Source organism: Anarhichas minor, unplaced genomic scaffold (genome assembly GCF_050575085.1).
Source record: "Anarhichas minor isolate MPS153535 unplaced genomic scaffold, ASM5057508v1 ptg000136l, whole genome shotgun sequence".
NCBI classification, from domain to species: Eukaryota; Metazoa; Chordata; class Actinopteri; order Perciformes; family Anarhichadidae; genus Anarhichas; species Anarhichas minor.
Genome location: NW_027466582.1, coordinates 15084131 through 15098885, shown reverse-complemented (window position 1 = coordinate 15098885; position 14755 = coordinate 15084131). Strand labels below are relative to the sequence as shown.

Sequence of the window (14755 nt, the reverse complement as noted above, 5' to 3'; positions counted from 1 at the left end):
CAGCTAATGGTACCATACACTATCACTAGTGCTGTGTCTTGGTACTCAATAAGGTATCGACCGAAATTACCCAAGTAGCTAGTAGTATCGAAACTTCTCCGGGTTAACGATGCCTGCATTTGATCCTTTTTGTGGCCAGATCTCGAAAAAAATTACTATTTGTATGGTTTTGCTCGTAGCCAATCACCGCAATCGTTACATCGATTTAATTTGGTTCGTGATTGGCCCGCTACTGTGGCAGCTACAACCCATACAGCCGGCTCTAATCTTAGAGATGTCTGAACCGGCGGCTAGAAGCTAACAGCGCAAACAACGGCAACAGTGCCGACAGAAGAGTTTTAAACTTTTTTAATGACACCCAGCCCTAATTATGACTAATGTAATCAATGTCAGTGTCAAGAAATTGTGAATAAGGCAATTTCACAGTAACAAAGGTGATCTCCTTAAAATTAGGAATTGGTTGTTAATTGTTCATTTTCAATGTTTAAGGGTCTAAGTGAAGTAGTAATAGCACAATTTAAAAAAAATATACAAGCATAAGTATTATCAGAAAAATAATGTGCTATACCAAAACGAAAAGTACTCATAATGCAAAATGTCAAATGTAACAGTGTATGTTAAGGTATATGTGTTTATTATTACTGATGCGTTCATATGTAAGAAGCATTTGAATGTTGTAGCTGGTGGAAGTGCAACTCATTTTAAACACTGTTAATGTTGGTCTATATATCTTTATATTTTGTATGTAAAGTGACTAATAAGTACAGTACAGCTGTGAAATAAATGTAGTATATGTCGGGATGTAGAAGTATGAAGTGGCAACACATGGGAAGTGCAAAAATAACAAAATGGCTTAGAAACAAAATTAACTTTGCCAATGGCTCTTTTTTTTTTACTGTATTCATCTATTTAAGGTGGAATTTCCCATCAAGTAGCATTCTTCTGCCCTGTTCAGCAGATGGTACATCTCTATCTGACTGTCTAGACTCCGTCGCATCACGGAGGAAATGTCATTTCGTTAACGAGGCCTGTCAAGGTTTTTTTTTTACGGTGCCTGTCACCCTCTGCTTTTACGGTCAGTGACTGAAGCAGGATGACGCATCCCTGCCTCCTGTCTTCCCTCCGATGATGGGGGAGGGCTGGGGTCGGCTCACAGAAGCAGCCTTGAGCTGTGGCTCGGGTCACGAAGGGTATTCCTTCAAGCAGCTATACCGACGGCCGCCACCTATGTGTAAAAAAAATAAAATAAAAGGCCTCGGCTCCCCGCTGGGGGAGAAAGGGGGAGGTTGGTGCAGATGAAACGTGAAACAAAGACCACCTCCCCCACAACCTTCATCACCCCTCTCTCGTGGTCCCCGCCGCCCTCCGGAATAGTCGGGGCCGAGCGCTGGTGAGTGACATCATCTCTATCTAATGTGATTGTGGCAGCCCGTTTCATCAAGGGGTTTTGTTGGCCATCACATCATGGGAACAAAACAATCCTGCTTTATCTCAGCGCTGCTGTTGTCCGGGCCACCCGGCCAGCAAGGGGGGAAGGAACAGAGGAGCACTGCGTCCATGTTGGGCGACGGAGGCTTCACACACACAAAGTGTTTCTCTACATCATGTTTCTTGTGAGTGTAAGAACAAAGGGGGATTCATAAGAATCAGCGTGCCACAAATGCAAGCCAGGGAGAAGATTTTTTCTAAAGAGAGCCCTCCACTGGAGAGGAGCAGTCATCACTGTGACAAACACAAATGACCTCCTTATAGTTGAACTGTAATCAAAGCTGTGACTCAATCCTCACTGCCAGGATCACAGCAGACTGCTGCCTGTCAGCTAGTTATTAGCGCGGCATGTTGCCTTAGTTCGCCTGTAGAAGAGGCTGATGTTGAGAATCGGATGATGCTCTCCTAAATAGTAGCAGAAACCTCATTTATTGTAGTAATTACGTAAGCAGATAATTGTTTTCATTGCAATGACCGTCTGCTGCCACTTTTATGCTCGTCTGACATCCAGTTTGGTTGTGTTCTGACTGGCTGGAACGATTAAAGCCTGACCACTGTGGGGGGTGGTGGAGGGCTCCAGAAGGTGGCGGATCATCAGTGCTACCATTTCTGGTCTCTTTGAGTTTTAATTCTGGAAAAATAAAAATCAGGAGAAAGCAGCACTGTGATTCAGCAGAGCGCTGGTCCACAGACCTCAAACCACCTCCTGTTTGTCAGTTCTTTCCTGAGTCATGAGCCAGGGAACACTGCACATTTTTCATCTCAAAAGAAAACACACACACAGTTCAGTGTATCCACCTGCAGTGTGTCGCAAAGGATTTGCTGTGATTTATTTTAAAAAGAGTAAAAGTCTAAAGTGCTGCTTGTGTTCTTTACACCACGCAATTCGGAAATGTTGGATGGAACACTACAGAGATTGTTTTTTTAATGGATTACTGAAAAGTAGCCTGAGCAGCAATGATGATGGTGGTTACGGCCAGGGTTAGGTGTAGGGGTGAGAGATCTCCGATGGCTCTCCACACTTTAGTCCATCGATGAGGCACTTTGGAATCAGAAGCCCAAAAATATGACACTCAAGACTCCATACGGCATGTGGACCCCATTCAGCAAGGAAGGACCCCCAAACCAGTAAGGGTCAGTGGAAGAGAAAGATGAGAGAAGCAGAATACAGAAGACAGTGGGATGCACAGCTGGGGTTATGCATCCAAGCTGAGACGGTTTGGGTCTGAGCAGATTAAAGACCAGGGCAGATTTCCAAGACATAGATGGGTTAGGTCAACAGAGATGCGGGTAAGGTTTAGGGTAGGATATTCAACTATCCCTTGGACTGCATGAATGTACTCTGCAGTGTGACAATTAGATTAGGACCATAGAGTGTTTATAAGAAGTGGACGTCGTCACCGTGGCCGTCGCCATCTTCTTTTTTTGGAACCAGAAGTGACACGAGAGGGTGGTGCCAAGTACAACCGAATGCTGAATAATACTTTTATTAGGTGACCAAAATCTTACAATTAACTTCCATGAAAACATGGACAACGCTGTTGTAGCGACCTGTAAATCAAGGTAGCCACGCCCTAAAGCATACCCTGCTTTATCTTCTATTTTAATCTAAACTATCATTTACTAAATGAACATCCTGCTGTATTGAAGAAGACTTGAAACTAGTGATTGGGATAAGGAATCAAGAGAGAAAAGGGGTTCATATTCTCATAGACTTCTGTACAATGGGACTTCTTTTTGCAACCAGAGGAGTTGCCCCCTGCTGGCCATTAGAAAGAATGCAAGTTTAAGGCACTTCAGAACCCGGAGGTTGCCACCTGGATTGCAACATATCTCGTTTGGAAACGTGACAGTGGTGACGTCACTAGAGGAAAAAGTCTGGGAGTTTCCCCAGCAAAAAACATCCACTGGAGACCATGAGGTTGCTCCAAAAATTCCACGCTAATCTACTTGTAGGTCTGGTAATATCTCATTATGGATCAAAGGCAATGTAGCCAGTAGTTGTTGAGATACATTGGTTTGAGCCAAAGTGTTGGAGACAAACACTCGTCTTAGTAGCCACTGCCCAAAGACCTATTTTGTTGTGTGATATAGACCAGAGACAGGCAAATGCAATGCTCTTGTGGTGGTTTAGTAGGGTTGATGAGTGACCTCCATCCACCACCCCAGGTCAAGCAGTTGATTGAGGCTCGACCTGCACAATGCCGGCTTATCTGAGGGGGCCTCACACAGACTGGCCCCTACACAGAGTGCCTGGCCAGGAACACTATCTCAGAAATACAGCCTATTAGACAGATGGTGAGAGCCGGGAACCAGGCAGAGAGCTCTGCCTTCCTTTAAAACGGGGGGGGGGGGGGGGGGGTTGGGCGGTGGAAGATGAAGAGAAGGCGGTGGCGAGAGGAGCGATGCGTTGCGTCGGTAGCACTAATACCCAACCCCCTCGGTCCAGCGGGGGGTCTCTCTTTCTCTGCCAACGCAAGGGCACATCTCGTGTCGTAAGCTGACAAAGAAAATGCCGGGTCTTTGTTTGAGTGTGAGGGGGCGCTGGGTACAGGACCACCTTGAGCCGTGTTTATGCTCTTTGTATTTAACTTCCAAACCCGGCGTTTGGAGGTTAAATACAGAGAGCAGCTAACATCCCTCTTAATGAAAGGAATAAACAGACTGTCATCAGTCTGGGCTGGAAAAAAAACCTGCCACACACAAGGCATGGTGGACAAAGCAAATGCTGGACACCGGAGCTGAGAGTAGCCTGGCACAAACAGCCCAAACACTGGTGTCTTAAACAGGGTAGAGGTGGGGTCATGTCCTACCCAGTGTCTGGCCGGTACAGTAAGCTGCACTGGGAGAGGATTAGGGCGTACACTATCTGATTTAATCCACTGTCAGGGGGAGGTTTACTCACCCGCAGCTCAACACCAGGAGCGTCTGAGCTTCTGCTTGTCACTGAGGATGACACTTTCCTTACGTTTCCAAATCTCTCCACATCACCGCGATAATGTATTCACCGTGCTGAGGACCTCTTTTCACTGGCAACGCATGATGCCTCACTCCTTTAACAGCAGGCCAATATCAAAATAAACTGCATATCGATGTGTTAATGTTGACAGATATGCAAGTGTATAATTACACTGTGTTTATAGGCTGCATGTAATGTATTTTTACTTTTTCTATTCAGTATATTAGTATCAGGTTGAGAAGTTACAATTGGAGTTGAGACTGTTTGAAATTCATTTTTATACAGTACATTGAATAATTCAGCTGTACTTAACAACCAAATCTGAGGGGCAAGACATTTTACGTAATGTTTGTGTCAAAAATATGTTCATCTTATATTGTTTTAAATTTATTTATTTTATTGAACCATGAAGTTTTGTTGCCGAAACCTAACCAATCCTATGTGGCATTGTGCGTTTCTACAAGCGTGATACGAGGCTGATATGAAACGTATTTTTTACGCGTATTTTTAATTCACAAACGACGACATTCAAAGTATCTTTCGGAAACGTTAATTGCCAACTTTGTTTTGTGTAAAAAGACAATATTCTTACTTACAGTACATTTCCAATGTACTGCAGGTAGCTCGTCACATCAGATTACACCTGACTGTTTTATTTTTAACAGTATGTCATGCATTTCTCAGTATAATTTCTAATGCAAGCTGTAGGACGGATAGAAGCTGTCTGATAGGTTAGAAAGGTTACTGTATGTCTGCTGCCAGCTGTCTTTACAAAAGACTTTCCTCCGGCCCGGGTGCTTTTCTGTTCTGCAGCAGGCCCTTTGTCCCCACACATTTCCTGTCATCTCCTGCAGCACGACAGCTTAACCCACAATGGCGTCATGACAGCGTACAGTACAGCGCCTGTTTCGTCTCCACCAGGGCCGTGACGGGGGCCCCTTACTGTTTTGTCTGCAAACACAGAGGTTGATGTCAGGTTACTCAGCAGATCTGATGTCGAAAGCGCCGGCCGCTCCCTCCAATGAAGATGGAGTGTTTTTTCCCCTCGCGCTCCATTGTCATGCCATGCCATGTCCTCATTAGCATGCATGACATGCAGGAATTCGCTGGAACACATTTGCATAAATTAGCCCTCTCCTCCGCGGAGGCGAAAGGCCGATGTAAGAGAGAGAGAGAGGAGCACCGGCTGGGTGAGGGGAAGAGGGAGAGTGACTTGGGGGAGGACAAGGGAGGGTGGTGTAGTATTGCTCAGCCTGTTTATGAAAGGGTATTTGGCAGGCTTCCTGAGAAAAGTCCTGCGAACAGTCCGGGGTCTATGATTGGCCGCTGCCTATAATTTCCTGCCCTGTAATGGTATCGTCTGTCCACTCCAGACGCAGAGCAGGGGCCTAAAATGGCCCCAATCTGTCCTGTTGATGAATTTGTCTCTTTGTCTTAACTCATACGCTAAGTGCTGCTAACAGCTGAAATGCTTCAAACGTCACGGCGGCCATGGCTAACGACCAAGAAGCGCCGCGTGTATCATCCTCTTCCTCCTTCGACAGCTTCCTAGCTGTGATTTTGTCTCCCCTAACCCCTCTCATTTTGCTCCGTGCTCCGTCTATCCTCCCTCACATTTACCCATCCTGTGTCGCTCACTTTACGCTTTCCTTCATTCGGCCGCTGTGCCGGTTGTAACAGTGGAGTAATCACATATGGTGCAGGGCACACATAAAGATGCGCTCCCGCAGGCAGCAGCTGCTGATACTGGCTGAAAATAGATCCCTGGTAGGCTCAGCACTTTTCCTCCTGCAGCTTTGCTGTTTATCAGCAGCCCTGGATGGATGCAGCCAGCCAGCCTCATTTAAGCCGCCACTGCCTCGCCGTTACAGTTGGCGTGGCCAGATCTAAAGCAACTAACTGTGAGTGTGTGTGTGTGTGTGTGTGTGTGTGTGTGTGTGTGTGTGTGTGTACAGAGAAGACGGGCACTTCTACAGGCTGCCAGAAGGATTGTGTGTAGTTCTTTTTGTGTGTGTGCTGTATATGTGAATAGAAGAGATCTTAATTTGTATGTCAATCCCCAACACACAAATCACGTAATATAAAAACATCATCTTTGGTGATGTACAGAACATCAAATACCAGGACATCTGGCTCACAGTTTTAAAAATGGACGCTGCAACCATGAGCAATTATGGGCCAGCCCAGTGCCAGTCAATACGTTTAATATCTTGCGGCAATAGAGGTGTTTCGGTTTAATTAAAGAGCGACCCTGTTAACCGGTGACTCTCGGCCAGACGTGGTCGAGGTTGCTCGTAGTGACGGCAGCTGTTAAAAAGCACTAACAGAATACGTAGGTGTCAATCCATTTTGAATACACACTCATCAGTGTTTATTTTCCACCCCAGGGATGCATTTGGCTGAAAGTCACACAGAAGGTCACAGTTAACGCGGTCACTCGTTAAACTGAAACACCTGTTGCTCTGAAACGGTTGTTGCATATAGAATATTTTGCACTGGAAATGTAGACTTAGTATTCATTAGTAAATATTACAAAGATGTCTCTGTTTCTTTTATGGCTCATACAGCAATGAAGCAAGGCAATAGGTTTTCACTCAATTAAGAGTCCATGTTCAGACATGGCGTGAAGCAAATTTTCACCTCCTGTTATTTGCTCCAACTTGCTGCTGGACTGTTTGTGCAGTCTGCTCATCAAGCGTGCCTATGGCCCCTGTTTACACACAGCATTGACGTAAGTCTTGGGTGATCCCATCACAAGTGGACAGCTCCTAAGTACATGTGTGAATGCACATAAGATGCCACGAGGATGCATTGAGATCCGATCGCTCAGACCGCATTCTGAGGTGCACCACCTGGATTACATTTGCATATTTTGGCTTCCACCTTTTTTTCTTAGAACGTTCAGAGAGGAATGACCAGAGTAAAGTCGATACAAAGTTACAGTGATGCACAGCTAATACTCACTTTGTATCCTCACAGGAATGTCTTCTGTGGCTCTGAAGGAGCTTTGTCAAGTATGAGAAAATAATGTGTAATAGTAAAAGGCACATACAGTTTATAATCATATAATTTACAGTGAAAAAGAGCACGCTATTCAGATTCAATGGATTCAGAAATGTGAGTCTATGTGTGTGTGTGTGTGTGTAAGTGTGTGTGTGTGTGTGTGTGTGTGTGTGCGTGTGTGTGTGTGTGTTCCTGAGCAGTGCTGCAGTGATAGTGTAGTGGATGTGCTGCGCTCATCAGCAGAGCAGATAGTCCACTCAAAGCCTCTTCCCTCCCCCAATCCCTCACAGACACACACACTCCCACCCACCCATTTACCCTAGCATAGGCACGTACACACCAATCCCCCCACACCACCCCCTAACAGATATGGAGTCAGCAGCTTCCTCTCAACAATGACTGATGTGGCTGGTGCTGTCGGTCTGTTAGCCGGAGCTCACCGCACCGTTGCTTTAGACCAGGGGCATGCTGGGAGGCGGCAGCCTGTGGATGCACTGGGTTAACGCAAGAAGGATGCAGAACCAAAAATGCAGAAATATCTTATCTTAAGTGTTCACAGTAGTCCCCGTCACACATTACACACTGTATGCAAACAGATGTGTATTTAGCATATCACACATCTGTTAAGGCCGGTGCTGGTATGATGTTTTACGATTTGGTAAACCATTTGGCTGTCTGTTGCCACGTCACGGCAACAAAGCAATTCTACGGATGCGAAACTCAAAATGAACATGAGAATTAAGATTTAAGCACTAAATGAGTGAGCACATCTAATTATTCGACTGGAAATTTACCTTTCTCTTTGTAGCATGTTTGATTAAATGTAGATGATAAGGTCACAAGCAGCAACTTCTAAACCCATCTGGGAAATAGTCCAAGCTGTCGCGGGCCAGTACAAAGACACACTGAAAGATTTGACAGCTGCTGCCGTCAAGAAGAAGCGCCTCACTTCCCAGTAGACTGCAATAAGAAACACATCTATTTATAGCTTTTCAAGAGGCAGTCTTCTAATAAGCAACAGTGGTTTGTGGAAAAGAGGGATGTGTAATGGAGGGGGCAACACAATAAAAGAGCGGTGGAAGTTACAGACCAGGCGGCAACCTCCGGTTCTGAAAAGAGAAGCTAACGCGGAAGTGCTTTGAACTTGCATTCTTTAAAATGGTTGTAAGGATTGTATAGAAGTCTATGAGAAAATGACCCTTCCTCTCATCTGATTTATTAACTCAGTAAACATTGTAAACATGAGTTTATGGTGTCAACCGCTCGTGGTTTGGGTTAAAATAAGTATATTCATTCATTAACGTTACGTAACTGGTAAAGTGCGGAATTTACGTAACAAAACTAGGGGGAGAGCGTGTTGGAATTTGGGGGTTTTAGCAACCTGGACCAACCGGGGGGGAGTCTATATAGGTCGATTCATGTTTTTTTTACACTCAGTATATCTAAATTTGACTACTTTTAGTTGTTTTCAAGTGAGGAAAGACGTGGGCTTTGGTTGAAATATTCAGAATAAGCTCGTAAGTATACCTTGAGTTTAAAACATTTTATCCACTCTCAAAAAAATTAAGAATTCAATGTTTCCCCATTAGAATTTTATTCCTGGCAAAGGGGGGGGGGGGCCTCAGTGTTTCTTAAATGCTGGCTTCTGACAACGTGTACGCTGCATAAAGTCCATTATAAATAAGAGCAGCATGACTGTCAGCGTGTGCTCAGTACAGTCGTAGACAGTATCGTACGGCCACAGTTGGAAGCCAGAGGCAGTTCAGTACAGTCGTTCTGACACATTACCTTGCAGATCATGGAGTTTAGCTGAAAGTCGAGTTGGGTGTTTTACAATTTAAATCTCTGATTTCTCTCATATCTCCGCTTTAATCACATAATCCCCTTCTGTATTTTCGGGGTCATGTTCCATTGAAATTGGCACAGGCAGATCCTCCATTTGGTTGTTAAGTTCTGAGCCTCTAGCATGTATTATCTCTGATTTCACACAGAACGTCTAGAAGTGAACAAGTAAAGCAGTCGATGAAATATGGTTTAAACATTTAAACAGAAGCAGCAAACCTATTGCACATTAGTATTCATCTTCCTGAAAATCCACCAAACCAGGTGATTAAACACATTCTTAGACCCACTCCGATGACCTCAAGCTATTTTTTACTGACATATTTGTGTTTCCTCATGCATATTGCTAAGTTGTTTTTCCAGGCGGAAAAAGCCACAGCACAGATTCTGTGGTTTTTGAAGCTCTTTAACTAAAGAGGGAAAATCCTGTTTTACTAGTGCGTCTGGCGGAGGCCGTTGGAGCAGTGTATACCATTCCACCTAGGGTAATTTGTCTTCTTGTCCCCCCCCCCCCCCCCAAAGGACAACAAAACAATCAGTAAACAGGGGGCTCATTAAAACCGCATTGTGCCGCGCATCCCCTACATCTGCGAGGGCTCCGTTAAGTCTTGTAAGAAAAACTTCACATCACTCAGCCTCTGAAAAGGTGCCTTGTAAAGCAAACAATGCCCGTCTCAGATTCAAAGCGAACTCGCTGCAATTGTAGTTTGCGAGCGCACCTTTTTCCCTGCATGTGGGATGATTGCATTCCCCCGAGCGCCTAACACTAATGTGTTTGTCACCAGCGAGTGAGCCGGGATAAAGCTGCGGGGATTGGTTGCTAGAGCCCGAGTAAAGTGGTGAATGCAACCTAGTGTGAACCTCACGCTGATCTCCAAACTGCAGACAAGCCTCGTATTAAAGCCGGCTGCTCTGGCTCCTTTCTCCGGTCTGTGTGCTTAGTGACAACAGCAGCAGAGGGCGGCCTGGACTTCTGCAGGCTCAGGAGTTTACCTAATTATGTGGCATTAAGTCTAAATGGAAGGCTTCCCTCTGTCATCCCACGCCACATGGCCGCAACGGGGATAAGCCGTAGTCTTACAAACCATTAGGCTTTACAGGCACTTGACCTGACGACGCAGGGCACTCACACAGAAAGTGTGGCTGTGGGGCCGTGCCCTCATCGGGGCACTTACAGTACAGTGCACTGCTGGTCACACTCAAATCAGTGGCAGATCTCCAAAGGTTAAGCCAAGCGGTTTTAACTAAAGGTGCCACGTGTAATAGTGGCTGGGTATCAAACCTCAATGTTTTATTTATACCTCCAGCAGTTTACTCTCAAGTTCCGAAAGCTGACATCGAATGTGTGGTCAGGTTCATAATTTTGATTAAATAGTCCCTGAATTAAATCAGTTTATTTAAAAAAAGAAATTTGGCTTCCTTTGTTAAATTAAAAAGTTTCTCATATCAAGTAAGCATTAATAAATCAATTATTGAAAAAGTCTTAGCTTTGTATGGGTGTCAAAATCTTGGAACTGACATAAAACCTCGAGCTAGAACTTCACTGAACAAGTAACAAAGATCTTTGCCGATTCTTTTAGAAGAATAACCATCACTTGGCCCTTCAGTTAAGACCACATTGTATACATAGATTCATCTACAGTGAATACATGCAAGTGTATGAATATAAAGCAGCACTTGTGCCTAGATATCTTACCTCAAGTAAGTGAGGGTTTTGTAAATGCAAAGCAGTGACGGGGAGTGGTTGTAGGCGAAACCAATGATATGACCACGGAGCAGACAGTGGTAGACTACTGGAATGTCCCACAAGTTGCTGTTATGACCATGAGGCTGGACACACAACCTGCCAACACTCACAGAACACCAGATCTTATTTACTGCTGGATAGAGAGTTCAGTGCTGACCTGATGAAAAGATTATTAACCGGTACTTTATAGTGTTTGTTTATGGTCGTTGGAGCTGTCGGGTTGTCTCACCACACTCCAAGTGCTCTGAACAATGGCTGTGCTGATGGTAATGCTGGCAATTTCCCTGTTTTTTTGCAGGTCACTGCCAGGGGATTCGCTCCATTGTTGCAGTTTGCCTACACTGCTAAGCTGTTACTCAGCAGAGAAAACATCCAGGAGGTCATCCGCTGTGCTGAATTCCTGCGCATGCACAACCTCGAGGACTCCTGCTTTCGCTTCCTGGAAGCTCAGCTGCGCAGTGAGGAGGATGGCTTGCTGCTCTGCCACAAGGTGGCGGCGGAGGTTAACAACTCGGAGGATGAGAGCATGCAGTCGGAGGCGGAAAAGCCCGCCTCCCCCAAGGCGCGACGGTGTGCCGACGCCCTCGCCTCCTTTGGACACTCTGACGATGATCGGCTAGCAATTGCCATTCCCAGTAACTTCACAGATGGCCGGCTGGACTTTGATCGGCACGGAGCGTCAGACCTGCCGCGATGCCCAAAGTACAGGAAATACCAGTGGGCTTGCAACAAGCACAATAATGACACCTCCTCACACACCAGTACCTCAGGTTTTCCAAGCACATTAAAGGAGAGCAGTGTCAGCGGGGCAGTTCCGGGTCAGGGTAGGCTGCCTTTGGCACAGATCAAAGTTGAACCGCAGGCAGAGGAAGAGGCCGTCTCATTGTGCCTGTCAGGGGACGAGCAGGAAGTCAGGGATAAGGACAGTGAGACAGCCATGGAGATGGACACCCCCATATCTGTGGAAAGAACCAAGAGAACCAAGTCCCCTCCCTGCCTCCGAGCCTTCTTCAAGAAAGGGGTGGACCTCCCCAGTCTGCCCGACACATCACAGCAGCTATTCGCCAACAGACTTGCCTGCCCCCAGGACAAAGGAAACTCTCAGGGAGATCATAAAAAAGACTTCATGCCTTTCACTGGGGAGCTGTGTCTGTCTGTTACATCCCCAAAGGATGTGGACGGTTTCCCTGCAGGGTTGTCCCTCAAGTCCGCCTCCTGCGATGGGGTCTGCAAACAGGAAGCTGAGCTAGATCGCCGTAGTGTCATATTTTCCTCAGGGGCCTGCAACCGTCTGGGAACCCCAGCACATTCCTACCCTGGTGGGAACTCTTTGGAGATGGAGCTCTCTGAGCACATGCCAAAGAGCCTGTGGGCGGGAGCCAGCCAGTCCCTCCCCACCTCCCAGACCTATTCTCCCAACGCCACCTCCACCGAGCCCCCTCTCCTGTGCCGCCCACGACCCAACACCAGCTGCCCAGTGCCAATCAAAGTGTGCCCGCGCTCGCCGCCTTGTGAGACACGCACCAGGACTTCCAGCTCCTGCTCTTCGTACTCCTACGCGGAGGACGGCAGCGGAGGCTCCCCCTGCAGCCTGCCCCAGTTCGAGTTCTCCTCCTCGCCATGCTCCAACGTGGCACGCTGCCTCAATGTGGACCAGCAGGAGCAAAGTGTGGGCGGGGATGTCCTTTTTAACCAGGTGCGGCCCAAGATCAAATGTGAGCAGTCCTACGGCACCAACTCCAGCGACGAGTCGGGTTCCTTCTCAGAGGGAGACAGCGAGTCCTGCCACGTACAGGATCGAGGGCCAGAGGTGAGTGTAAAACAACTGTCTCTCACATGTAGCGCACAACGTAGCCATTCCACTTTAATTCCACCAAGGCTAATTATATCGCAGTGCCCTGCTCTCCAGGTCTGCATTAGCAGTCATTAAATCATCATGTAATTGAAGCGGGAGTGTTCAGTACAAGATTTACAGCATCACCAAAGGGCACAGATGTGCTTTGATATTATTAATCTGCTTTATGCACTGCTGGAGATCTGTGTAATGAGTTTGAATATGTGAGCCCAAATGCACCAGGACAGCCTAAATGCAGGAGGCTGTGGCGCTGTCTTTTAAGACTGCGATTGGTTCATCACCGTAGCTGAGAGCAGCGTGCGTGTGTGAACAGCGCTGCAGGCCATTGAAGGCTCAGGATCCTCCCAGGGTAGGACTGCCCTCTGGAGTGATTCCCTCTGGCTCTATCCTTCTCCCTGCCAGTGCCAACTACCCTAACTAGCTCATCTTATCCCAGCAGAAACACCGACATCTGTAATCCGCCCCTATAAATATGCATAATGCTACATCTCAATCAAGCCTATAGCTGACTTCTGACATTTCTGATCTATATTGGCAATTAGCGGTGACACCCAGCCGCAGTGAAGGTGTGTGCGGTGCGTCGCAAAGCGATTAGAACCGATACATTATAGCAGCGATGTACTACGGCCATTACGTTTTAATGGCCGGCGGCTGCAGTTAGTGGGCGAGAGGTTCAGCTCGGTCTCGCGGCGGGACTGTAGTGTAGCTCGACAGTGCTGACAAGGATGAATAGCCAATCCTCTAATCAGCCTCCCCCTAATCCACCTGGGCAGACGTCCTCCAAGCTGCAGACTAGACAACTGTTTGTTGTTGTTTACTGGGTAAAGATCAGTGAGGGACCCTCCAATTCACAGAAGGAGCGCATTGCCGGTGTAATAATATCAAAATGAGCAGATCTCCCACCTGAGGGACGGTGAAAGGCATTAGATTCAATTTACACTGAATTGCTTTGCTTCCTCATAGCGCTGCTGTTTACCCGCGTTAATGATTAAACTTTCCATCCGCGGCTCAGGCCTTTCACTGACACGTGCCGTTAGTGACGGGTGAAAGCCTTGTATCTCCAAAATGTCTCTCAAAGGCTATTAGGAGCTTTTTTTTTGAGTTTCCCTGTTTGGAATTTGAAATGCTTTTACAATAAATTATATATCACTACACTCAGCTTTTCACATGACACTAGCATTGTCACATGTCTCTCTCTAGACTGTGACGGCGCATGTCGAGCTTGAACTTCCGACCTTTTGGCTCCGAGTTACCGGCGAGGCCATCTTGACTCTCACATAGAGCGACGTGTGCTCGAGGTGCACGCAGTATAATGTTCGATGAGCTTGGTGTAGAGGACTGCTCTAAGTGTTCAGGAGGGGGTGAGCAGAAATGGAGGGCGAGAGAGAGAGAGAGAGAGAGAGAGAAAGTGGTGCGTTGCCATGGTGATCAGATTCAAAGTGCAAGTCGGTGTGTTGTAAGGGTTGGAGCTACATGACAGGATTTTGCTTTCCCGTTGGAAAGAATTCAGTTCCACTGCTCAAACAGAGCTGCGAGATAAAGAGGCTCAGCAGTAATGTGTAATTATTACCCTCATAGCGTGGCGCACATCACCCTCCGCCATTAGATTTATGGGCTTTCCAAGGGCCTGCTGAGTGTGCTACTGTAAATTATATTGGATTGATTCACGGCGCTGAGCTATAAACCCGGGAGAGCAGCCCAAAAAAAAATGACTGGGAGACATTTCAGTCCCCTTTGTCATTTCTTTGTGTGGGGTATGACTGTGTTTATGTACGTGTCAGCCATTGACGGCGCTCCATTACTCCACACAATATCCTCTTGTCAGATCTCTATTGACTCACGCAGGGTTGTCTGCCAGCTT

General features: G+C 46.6%; 1 protein-coding gene across 2 annotated transcripts in view; it reads left to right on the top strand.

Annotated features, from left to right (window-relative positions):
- Positions 1-14755, top strand: part of bach2b (BACH transcriptional regulator 2b) — a 91665-nt gene that overhangs the window by 63292 nt on the left and 13618 nt on the right. For both annotated transcript variants that reach the window (XM_076084002.1, XM_076084000.1), the window contains exon 3: positions 11338-12849. In XM_076084002.1, the coding sequence (XP_075940117.1) occupies positions 11338-12849 (1512 nt within the window). The remainder of the gene's footprint in view (positions 1-11337; positions 12850-14755) is intronic.